The sequence below is a fragment of the Zonotrichia albicollis genome, chromosome 25, assembly GCF_047830755.1.
Source record: "Zonotrichia albicollis isolate bZonAlb1 chromosome 25, bZonAlb1.hap1, whole genome shotgun sequence".
NCBI classification, from domain to species: domain Eukaryota; kingdom Metazoa; phylum Chordata; class Aves; order Passeriformes; family Passerellidae; genus Zonotrichia; species Zonotrichia albicollis.
Window position 1 is genome coordinate 4766763 of NC_133843.1, and position 12269 is coordinate 4779031.

General features: G+C 40.3%; 1 protein-coding gene across 1 annotated transcript in view; it reads right to left on the bottom strand.

The window, feature by feature from the left end:
* The window catches only part of TNFRSF1B (TNF receptor superfamily member 1B), a 35780-nt gene extending 24310 nt beyond the window's left edge, over positions 1-11470 (bottom strand). The window contains exons 1-5 of the mRNA XM_026796897.2: positions 10994-11470; positions 3828-3918; positions 1474-1596; positions 347-496; positions 157-250 (exon numbers count right to left, since the gene is read on the bottom strand). Of these exons, the coding sequence (XP_026652698.2) occupies positions 157-250; positions 347-496; positions 1474-1596; positions 3828-3918; positions 10994-11065 (530 nt within the window). The 5' untranslated portion in view covers positions 11066-11470. The remainder of the gene's footprint in view (positions 1-156; positions 251-346; positions 497-1473; positions 1597-3827; positions 3919-10993) is intronic.
* Positions 11471-12269: the final 799 nt, after the last annotated feature.

Consider the following 12269-nt stretch of genomic DNA (forward strand, 5'->3'; position numbering starts at 1 on the left):
TCCTCCTTAAGAGAGCCCTTCTAACCTCTGCACATGAGCCCACAGTGATTCCCTTGCTTCAAAGATGAATTTGTGTACTTTGCACTGACATACCCTATTTCATCCTTCATTAATTTCACTCAATTAGCCAGTCCCATTATGAAAGCACAGACTTACTTGGTGTGGGGTTTGCAGGTGTCAGTGCTGGAGCTTTGATCAGAGAAGGTCCCAGGAGGGCACTCTTCACAAGTCACATCATTTGTTGCGGTGCCTGAATAAAAATCACGATTTAGAACCAAATAAAATGCATCAGGCCAGGCCTGTGGCCAGGAGCAGGACAGGTAAGGTGCACAGGTGGGATTCCTACCCCTGATTTTGACCCCAAAGCCGGGTTTGCAGGCAGAGTGCTGCTGGCAGCGGGAGCAGCTGTACTTCACGGACACCTGGCAGAACAGGCCGGGCCGGCACTCGCACACACGGCTGGAGCTGAGGGAGCACGGCTGCTTCTCCACCAGGTCTGGGGACAGCAAACACACACAGGGACAAAACACAGCCATGTTGTGGTGTGATCTGATCAGGCTTCACCTCAGAACCTCGGGTCCCTGCCAGGTGTGTCAGTCACCTCTCCTTTCCCCTCCCAGTACTGTCTGTCAGTCCTGGAATTCCAGAGTGATTGGCAGAATTCAAAAGATGCCCTCTACCCCTAGAGAGACATTAAGCTATCCAGGTGTCCTTTGTCCCTCAAGATCTCCTCTCCTGCACCTGGTTGGTGGCTCCCTGCCCCTCTCCCCAGGGTTAAAAGGAACAGCAACGACAGACTCAGGGAGTTCTGTTGGAGCTGTTGCTGGATTCTGAGGCCTGTGGGCCAGAATAAAGCTCTGGATCCAAACCCTCCATCAGAACCAACTCCTTTCCTTCACCATCACCTTAAAGCTTCTCTACCAGAGGGAAACCTGAGGAGCAGACCCTGTTATGGGGGGAAGCTCCATCCCAGCACCACCAGAGCTCCTGCAGGCCTGGACTTATCTCCATGTGCCAACTGCAGCACCCAGCCAGCCAAAAGTGTCTGGGGTGAAACACCACACACCAGCCAGCCAAAAGTGTCTGTGGAGTGAAACACCACATACCCAGCCAGCCAAAAGTGTCTCTGGGGTGAAACACCACACACCAGCCAGCCAAAAGGGTCTCTGGGGTGAAACACCACACACCAGCCAGCCAAAAGTGTCTCTGGGGTGATCCAGCTACCCAAAAGTGTCTCTGGGTGAAACACCACAGTGCTGCTGTTTGGTCCAGCAGCAAGGGCCAGACAAGCTCAGGCACGTCCCATCTGCAATACTGGTAACTATTCCAGTAGAGCACCTTGCAAGGTGCTCTATTGGAATAAATGTAAATTTTGCTGTGAAAATTCTAAATGAATAAAACACACAAATTAAGTGTAAATAAAATATACAGAGAGAGAATGTAACTGTGAGGCATGTGTGGAGAAAAGCAAACCTTTTGAGCATGACACACAGGCGTCACATTGTGGCTTTTTGGATTCATTGTTCAGATATTGATCAGGTCCACATGTCAGGCAGTCTGCTGGATCCTGAGGACATGCTTTCTTTTCAACATAGCCTGGAGGAAAAAAAAGCAAAATATACAAGATACCTATCAAAAAATGGGCAGAAAACCATCCTGAAACATTCTTGTCTGCTTGTTTACCTGTTAGACACATTCCCACAGTCTTCTCTTAGTTATTTGGTTTCTCTGGGACATTTTTATTTGGTTTCTCTAGGGCATTTTTGCCTTTCCCATTCAAGTGGTAAGGAACAGGGCCAGGACACAATCCCAGCTGGAATGGACTGCTGCAGAATGGGCAGTAACAAGTGATTTGCTGATAGAAAAGACAACCAAAACTCCATGAGGGTCACTGTCCTGCCACTACCAAATTCCCAGGGAACTGGGTTTCATGTTTCCTTCTTTTCTTCATTTTATTAAAAGGACTTTTAGAAAAGCTCCTCCTTCTTTGCAGTGAGCAGCTGAGTTAGCAGCAGATTTGAACAGGTTATTGCTTGAAGGACTAGTGGATAATTAAGGTGGAAAGGGATTCTTATAACTTTTATCATGGAGGAGTCCAGGACTGACATGGGGATGTAGCAATAAAGAACCAGCAAAGGTGAACTCATTACAGCCTGGTGTAAATAACTCATTACAACCTGGTGTAAATAACTCACCACAGCCTGGTGTAAATCAGATCTCTGCTTCTCACCCAATCTTAGTATGACATCCCTCATGACAGGAGCTTTGGTATTGAAGAAGAAAAGAGCTTTTCTTGGGACTGTCAAAGTCACATCCCCACCCATTTTTTTCTTTTATTGGACCATTTTTTTTTCTTTTATTGGGACATTTTCTCCATCCCTTGCTCTGATTTACATATTCAACTTCTGAAGGACTCTAGTGGTGTGCCCAGGATGTCCCAGTGGGAATCCTGATGGAACTGGATGCAAACACAAATATTGGATGCAATCAAACACTAAATTTAGTCCTCTGTATTATCAGAACACAAATACAGGTCAGAAATTTCCTTTAAGAAAAACGAAAGAAAAAGACTCCTGCAAGAAGATACAGATGGTGGTGAATAAAATACCCACCCACTGAGGGGGTTTTGGCCAGTGGGGCAGTTTCAGACATTTCCAGAGCTCTTGTCTCACCAAGATGTTTCCTGTTGCTGACCTTATGTGCCTCTGAGTCACAGGCAGCCTCTAGCCCAGCAGAATGTGTCCCCTGACAAGGGACTGTTTCCTCCCTCATTTGAGACACTTTACAAACTGTTGTGACTGTGAGAATAATGTCAGATTTTCCATACCCCCATTTTATATTTTTTTATCTATGAGAAGAAACTCATTTAGCCTAATTTCACTGTGCTAATTCACACGCAGGGGCAAGTGTTGGGAAGGATGAAGGTTTGGCAAGAAAATCTCACAGATATGTGTGCTTGGCAGAAAGATTTTTAAATGTAGAGTCCGATGAAGGAATAGAGATGGAAGCAAGTCTGAATATAGAAGAAAAGAATTGCTGAGCCACTCTTACTGGATAATTAATATGTTAGTTAGAAGGGGTTTTTATAACTTAGAGCAAAGGATAAACCCACCCCAAACAAGATGTTTTTACCAAGCAGAAAGACAGCAAACGCAAACAAGTCAGCCAATGGTGCAAGTAGAAAAAAGCTCTCAGAATTTTCCAGTGCAAGAAAACTGAAGAACAACTTCTAGCTTAAACTGTAATGTACTAACTTTTAGTGATTGGAGAATAATAACATGAATATGGTAACTAGAGTAGTTATGATGGGCTATAGGTAAAAGTTAAGGTATAGATTGGTTCTACTGTATGAAGATGCTCAGCAAAGAAAAGTATATAATTCATTGTAACCAAAAGAAAAGTATATAATGCATTATGACCAAAACCAAAGGGTCTCCAGGCCTGCCTGCAGCTGGAGCTGACAGCTGTGGGCACAGGCTCTGGATAGAATAAACTGCATTTTGGAGAGCCCCTGGAGTCCCACATCTCTCATTCAGGCTCTTACAGGCAAGTTTGAAATGAATTCTTTGACCTGGCTACTTCAATGTCGAGTGAAATTATAAAATCCCATAAAAATTCGATCAGGTTGTCTGGTTTGCATGCAGACTGCACAGGAGCAGGACAGAGGAGAGGAGATTCACATCTGGAGCCACATTAGAGAGTGATTAATGAAACTGCTCCTTTCTTCAGGGACAAAATACAACTCTGCAGATCCACAAGGGTCCTACTGTCTCCATGAGAAGGGCTCCATATAAATTATATCATTATAAATTCAATTATAAACATACCTGAGGGGCACTGGTAACAGCAGTTTTGTGATGTTTCATCATAGAACCAATTCTCTCGTGTGTCACAGGAATGAGATGGAGTTAATGATGTCTAGAAATTGAAAGAGACAAAAGACACAATTAGAAAACAATTAATTAATTAGAAAACAATTAATTCTATACTAGAGCAGACCCCAATGGTGGTTGCAGATGGTAAGGAAAAGCCCACAGTTTTTTGAAAATTCAAGTATTCCCAAAGCAACTCAATTATTGTCTGCATTTCCTTTACAAATATTGCAAAATTGCAATGCTAATTGCAGTTAGCAAAAAAAAAAATGTCCTAAAATTAAAAATAAAATTATAAAAAAAAATTACTTCCCTAAAATTATCTCATATTAATTGGAGCTAAGGATTTGGTGTAATCCACAGAGGTCACTCCTGTTTGCAGTATCCAAGTTTTCTGTTATTTATGCGGTCACACTGTTTCAATTTAGCAACCTACGTTTCTATTATAAACCAATAAATTATTTTACTTATCATTTAGGGACAAATCCTGCAAGAGGATTTTGCCTTGAAAAGAATGCAAATGCTCCCATGATGAAGCCCTTAATCAAATAACTAATCCCACTTCTGTTGTGAGTGAAGGCTTTCAGAAATAACCTATCATCACTACATAACTAATATTTATTTAGTTTAAAAAAAAACATTAAATAGTTTTGATTTTAGCTTACTAAATGAGACCCAACTGCAATTTGTAACATAATAAGATTTAGTTTTTGTATGGCTGGGCCACTACATTCTCTGGGAAATTACAGTGCTACAAGTGTTCTGATGAAAAAATCTGATTTTTGAACTTGGTATCTCCCTTAAGAATCCCCTAAAAATGTTGTTATCTGAAATTCATTTTGAGTATTTACTAGAAGATATGAATAGTGATTGTTTTTGTGGGGGGGTTGGGGGTTTTTCTCTTAAGAATTGATAAATCCCCTGGAGATTTTCCCACACGATACTGGTAGAGCAGTTAAATATTTCAGAAACTCCACATCTCACTTTCTGCCAATGAATTTCCCACTGGCCTTTGAAACAATACTTGCTGTCCCTGTGCAGAATCTCATGCCTAACTCATTCCACAGCCTGTTCTCCTATTTAACATACATAAAATATAAAAAATTACGTAATTTCCATCAGAAAACAGGAGCTTTCGGTCAAGGAGGAAATGAACAGAAGAACAAGAAATAGAAACACATTGAAACCATTAAATTTCATCCAAGCCCAGTAACAGAAGTGAGACCTGCTTGAGAGGAGCAGGAGTTTCTGCCTGCTCAGCCTGACTCAAACCCCCTCGAAAGGGGCACCTGGTGCTTTCCTGCCCTGAGGAGGAAGCCCCAGACTGGAGGAAAGGGAAGCGGTGTCTGCTCATCACCTGTGCCATTCACATCCTCTGCAATAACCTGAAATAATCCCTTCACCCAGGACTTTTATCCTGGGAAGCTGAGAAGCCTCAGAGAAAAGGAAAATAATTCTTATTTCATTGGCTTCTCCTGTGTTGTGCTCATGTGGAATGTGTTTGGAGATTGTTTTCCCACAGGTAAATGCCTGATTAGACTCCAATGTGAGTTATTTTGGCTCATTAGCCAATTTCAGAAATAACCTTTCATCACTACATAACCAATATTGTTGTATTGGGACTCTGGAAAAAGTCACGAGTTTTCATTATTATCTTTTTAACATTTAATAAGTATCCTTTCTGTATTCTTTAGTATAGTTTAGTATTCTTTATATATAATATAAATAGCATATATATATATTTTTATATATATATAGTATATATAGTGTGTATATATATAGTGTATATATATATAGTGTGTATATATATAGTGCATATATATACATATATACACATATATATGTGTATATATATATATATATATATATGTATATATATACATATATATACTATATATACATATATATAGTGTATATATATAATTTATATAATTTATATATAAAATATATAAATTATAAACCATAAAATAATCTATATAATATATACTATACATATTATTTTATAGTTTATAATTTTTATATATTTATATAAAATAATTCTGATTTATTTTATGTATTTTACATAAATATATAATTATAGTTTGTATAAATATATATTATATAAATAATTTATAATTTTATATATTTCTAGAAAATACATAAAACATTATTTTATATAGAATATAAATTTATAAATCTATAAATATAATATATATAGTATATATTTATATCTATAAATATAAATATATATTTTATATATTTATAGATAAAGATTTTATATATTTATAGATAAAGATATTTTCTATATTTATATATAAATAATTTATACTTTCATATATTTATATAAAAATCTAAAACATTTTTATATAGAATATAAATTTTATAAATATATAAATATAATATATAATATATAATTATATCTATAAATATAAAGATATATTTTATATATATGAAGATATTTTCTATATTTATATATAAATAATTTATAATTGTATATATTTAAATAAAACTACGTAAAACATTGTTTATAGATATAATATAGGTTTTATAAATATATTAAAATAATACATATAATATAATATAATATAATATAATATAATATAATATAGTATAATAAAGTAATAAATTAGCCTTCTAAGAACATGGAGTCAGACATCATTCCCTCCTTTGTCGGGGCACCCTACAAATCCAACACTCCCCTCTGTGTGCGGGGGTGCCATTGCCACACAGACACTCCCAGAAATGACCAGTCACTCCTCAGTTACTTTGTGAATTAACTTTCTATAAAGAAAATTCAAGAAACAGCACCATCCTGGCTGTGGCTAAGTCAGCCTGGATTCGTTTCTCTGCAGAGCTGTGGGAAGTCACCACAAATACCCAATTTTTTCTTCCTGGCTCTCCTGAGCAACAACTCTGGCTGCAAATGAAGCTGAATTTTAAACATGTGTACTAACCCTAATGCAGCACATAAGCTTACAGCTTATTTAATTGTCTGGTTTGGGGTTGAAATAAAAGAATAGTGTCTGTGAAAAATCTGAGAGAACTTTTTTAATGTGTGAGAGCTTTTTTTAAAATTTACCATGCCAAGAATATGAAAATCAGGAGTTTAGTATTAATTTCTGCTCCTGGTTCCGACAGTGCACATTCTGATTATGGATTTGACCTGGTGGTAGCGCAGGGATAAATCACTGCACAAACAGGCCTACAAACTCAACAGATTGTGCAGATATACATATGAGAGAGTACTCAAATTTATTTTCCCCCTTTCCACGGGAGGGCAGCTCTGCTCCACAGCCACCCACAGCCACAGCTCATGCCTGGCACCTCCACAAATGCTGCTCTCAATGGTCCAGCTACAGGCACAGCTTTGTACCCACCTGTGCTGCTACTGAGCCAAACCCAAGGTGCCCTGCTGTGAAAGGACACCTCTCAATTACTGGTAAAAATTCATAGTTTATGATTGGCTTTTCGCAAATATTCAAATGAATATTATATGTGTTATGTTAGAAAGTTATGCTGTGTCAATTCTCTTAAGTAGTGTGTTAAATATAGTTTAGATTATAACAAAATGTTAAAGCAGAAACTCTGCTATATAAGATATTTTTTTTAAGAAAGGAGATAGAGGCCACAGGACACCTGAATCTTTCAGAGAAAGAGAATTTATTGCTCCATTATCAGGAGAAATGAACTTCTTCCTGTCTCGATCACCTCCTGCCCCATCAGGATTCAGAGGAAGAAGCTGACACTGCCCAGACAGAATCCTGTGTTTGAATGGAATTTATGCATCACGGATGAGGTGTATGAACATGCAACAGGCTGTTGCTTTTAAGGGTTAATCCTCTGTTAATATGGGTCGGGTTTTGGGCTTATTTTGCCCAGAAAGAGCTATCTAGACTCTCCCTAACTCTTTGTCTTTATTGTCTCATATTGTCCTAATCCTAATTGTCCAAATTATTATTACTCTAATTATATTGCTACTTTTATAACCATTTTATTACTATTAAACTTTTAAAATTCTAAAACCAAGTGATTGGCATTTTTCACTATTACCCCATCTCTAAATCAAAAAAACCTTAATCCAGCAGAAATTCATTATAACAAATCCCAGCAGGATGTCTGTGACTGGGAAACCACCTTCTGAAGACCCCATCACATCTAATCCATAAGCAAAATGCCTGTAAGTCAGCATCTGCTCAGCACAGGTGTTTCATGAGTATAAAAATTAGCACAGATCCTTTCAGTGATTAATAACATTCATGTCAGTGCTCAGCATCAGCCACCATGCCCCCATCCTCGTCATCTTTGTCCCTCCAAATTCTAAAGCAGTTTGACTCCTAACGTGACCTGTCACAGCAACACAGTGATGCAAAGTTCTGCTCTTAACTCAGCAGGAAGGTTGGTCCCCATTGGTCCTCTGAGGGATCAATGAAGAAATACCAGATTTATTGCAATAACATCTGCTATTGCCATTAGAACTTAGCCTTCTGTTTGTAAATGTGTATTATTTTAAAAAACCCTTTAACTCTTTAACACTAACCCCAGCACTCTCCTCCTCTAAGGCATCAATGAAGAAGTGTCAGTTTTGTTACAATAATATCTGTTATTGCCATTAGAACTTAGACTTCTGTTTGTAAATGTGAATTATAAAAAAAAAAAACCTTTAACATTCCAAGATCACACAGATATTGCAGTAAGGCATGTGGCTGTGGTGGACAGTAGGTCTTTATCCTTCTCCCTGAATTTCTTTTCAAGCAAAGGCTTTGGATTCAGCAGGGGCTGGAACACATCTTGTGAAAGGAAAGATGACAATTCCTGCCCTGCTTGGGCTGCTCTGGGACAGCAGGCACTGGTTTAGAGCTTTCAGTCACTCAGCAAGTCAACAATTATTTTTTTCTTTTCTGTATGCATGGCAGATCAAGGACCAATTAAATAAAGCAAACATAGAGATCAAAAGTATTTGGGTTTTTCAGCACTTGCTTGAGAGAATTTGTTTTAGGAAATAGGCTATTTATAGCCCTTCTGACTTTCTACAGAAATGTTTGCTATTCCAATTTAAATAATGGAGTTGTAAAAGTGGCGCTGAATTCAGTGGCTACTCTGCAATTCAGTCAGGACAAGGTTTGACTCATTTATTTATGGTTTTTTGAGCTCATAGAGAAAAAGTGACTGTGAGGCAGAGTAAGAAATGGGGCTTGCTACAAATGAGCTGTAAGTCAGGAAGAAAGCATATTACGGTAAAAAAGAAAAAAATCTACCAGCAGTGGCTATTCTAGAACTGACTAATACTGCAGCAAAACAGTTAACTGTCTGTCAAGCCTCTATCCAAATTCTGACAGCACAGAAAAAGCTGAAAATCTACAGCTTCAAGTAGTCAAACTTCATTTGCTGGATAGTAAAGACATTATAACAAGTGAGAGTTCTCTGAATATAAAAAGAAACAAAACCCAAACTGTGGACTGAGGTAAGATGGAGCATGGTTTAGAAATATGACCACTGAACAGTGACTTGCTCACATGAGAAAGTATCACTTGTGCTGCATGAGCAGTAAGAGCAAATGTTGCTGCAGGAGAGGCAGTGCAGGACAGGGCAAAGCCAAATCCTCATCCCAGAAATGTCTGTGAAAATTTTACACTGAGTCTGAATATTGATAATGAATAGTAGAAAACCAAATTTTCTCCCTGCCCCATTCATTTTGTGAACAAATTATTAAAAGTGATGTCAAAGAGAAAATATCATCTTTTTGTTTCTACTGGCTTTTCTCCTACAGCAGTCTGCACTCAGCACACTGGACAAACTGATCTGAATGCATTCCCAAGAATTCCTCTGGGGAGCAGGAATTCCAGACCCCAACCCCACAGAACTCTTATCCCTCTGTGCCTCAGGGAGCAGACAGTAGCAGGACAGATTATGTGGGGAAAGTAAACCAAATTTACAATGTGGGAGGGGAATTTACAGCAGAAGACACAAGAGCAAACTCCCACTCCTACCAAAAGAACCAGGGGGATCTTTTTCAAATGTCTGAAGAGAGCACAGAACTTGGGCATTTTTAAAGATTTAAGTGGAGTCAGTGTCTTGTAAAGAAATCTGGCAGCCCAGGTGATGTGCTGGATTTTTTAGTTCCCATGTGCTGACAGGTGTTTTAGGCTAATACATGTCTGTATTTCCACTCTAAGGGAATTAGCTCATTTCTCATCCAACACTCCATGCAAAACTCACCTGCTTGACCTCACCTGGGCAGCCTCTCTGTGCCTGACCTTTCTGCTCTTTAAATGTGAATTTTTCATTGTCAGCCAGGGAAATCACCTGGATTTCTGCCAGGTGCTGAGGGCCCATTGCCGTGTGAGCCACGGGAGGAGGGGACCAGTGGCAGTGTGTGGGTGGAAGCAAACCCACAGAGAGCTGATACCATCAGAGCAGGGAGCTGCTGTGCATCTACAGCATCAGCTGAGCACAGCTAGTGGGTTGTGTCTATTTGAAGTGATTTTTGATTCAGAAATAGTAGTGGATTCATGAGGAAGTCAGTGTTAGTAAGGCAGGGAGGTGTAAAGGAGAAGATCTATTATTGTTTAGCCTCTACACCTGTCAATTGAGAAATAGTAGTGGATTCTTGAGGAAGTCATGAATGTCAGTAGGGTGGGGGGGTGTAAAGGAAAACATCTATTATTGTTTAGCCTCTACACCTTTCAATTTGCCTCTCCTGACTTGCAGCAGCCCTCTGACCCAAGCTCTGCAAGGATGTGCCTGTCACACAGGCAAAAATAAACCCCCCAGCCCTATGAAAAATAAAACTCCCCAGCCTTTTCCTCATTCCCAAGCTGTTTTGTTCCTTTTTATACTCACTTGTTGATAATGTGCCTGGAGCTGCAGCAGCTCCAGCAGAGCCAACCAGATGCAGATCCCAGCTCATATCCCACTCTCCTGCCTGCAAAAATCCCAGAGAGGGCAAATTCCCCTGGCTGCTCTGCTTTGTGCCTTTATCTCCTCAGAGCTCTGCTCACCACCTTTAACCCACAGGGCTGCACAAACCCTGCTTCTGTACCCATCCCACACCCACCTCAAGGGCTCTGCACCCCCAGGATGGCTCTGCACCCCCGGGTGCCCCAGATTTCACCATGCAGGCTCCTGCTGTCCCCCTGCCTTACCTGTGGGGATGTCTGGCTCTCCTGGAGCAGCAGCAGCAGCCACAGTCCCAGAGGAAGGCTGCAGGCAGCCATCTGAGGGGGTGTTAGATGTCCCTGGCTGCCAGCACTGCAGGTGACACAGGTGGGCTGTCCCTTCTGGAGGCTGAGACCCTTCCACAGCCCCACCAAGTCATGCTCCTCGCCTGTTCCTGCAGTCCAGAGTCATCCCAGCTGCTCAAGGCAAGCAGGCTTTGAGACTCAGATTGAGCTGAGGAAACAATTCAGAAGGAAGGGGGAGGGGGGCTGCCCCAGAAGAGAAAAAAGTAAAAATAGAACAAAACAAAACTGCCTCAGTGCCCAGCCCTGGCGCTGTCGGTTTCTGCCAGCCGGTTGTGAGAGCCCAGGTTGTCACCCAGGGCACAGGGCTGGCTGTGCTCAGGCTCCTGAGTCATCTGGGCTGCCCTGAGAGCTCCTCAGCACCCCAAAGCCCTGGCCAGGCACTGGTCCAAGCCCTGCCCCAGCCAGCAGCCACTTCTTCAAGAGCTGCAAGCAAGCCTCAAGGAAGTTCCCAGTCAGAAACTCTAATTCTTTCAGCACAGTCATTCTACTCCTGTTTGGATGAGTGGGTGCAGAGTCACAACCAACCGTGGTGACTTCTCTAAGATTCAGGCTTTGCACGTTGCCACTTCAAATACCAACACAGTGCAGACCTTCCCCTTGAGAAAGCTTCCCTTTCCCCTTGAGAAAGCTTCCTTTTCCCCTTGAGAAAGCTTCTCTTTCCTCCAATCCCAGGAGAAAATAATAATTCCTGGTGATGACAATCATCCCTAAGACTGCACTCATCATTTCACTCACTTTCATTTGTTCCTCTGGATGGTTTTTGTTCTGATGCATGGAAATGTTTCAGTTGGTTGAGGATGTCATGAAGCCTCCTTATCTGCCCTAGTAGAGTCAAAAGTGAAGGTTAGCCACTTCAAAAAGGCAAAGTGTCTTGAAAAACCTCTGAGGTACACAGGAAAATAATGACAATTTGAATTCTCACACCTCTGGGTTGTTTTTTCTTTGCTTCGCTCCCTTATCAACAACAACAAAAGAAATGAGAAAACACTGAAAGTCAGATAAATTATTATTATTTTACTAAAGACCTGCAGCCACCTCACTGCCATCACCACCAAGCACCAAAGATGAGCATTCCACAGGGACCCTGTGTAAATATTTTTGCAGCTGCAGCAATTTCAATTACCTCAATTTCTTCCTCCAGAATTCCATCATACAAACCCCGGGAATTTTCATCCTG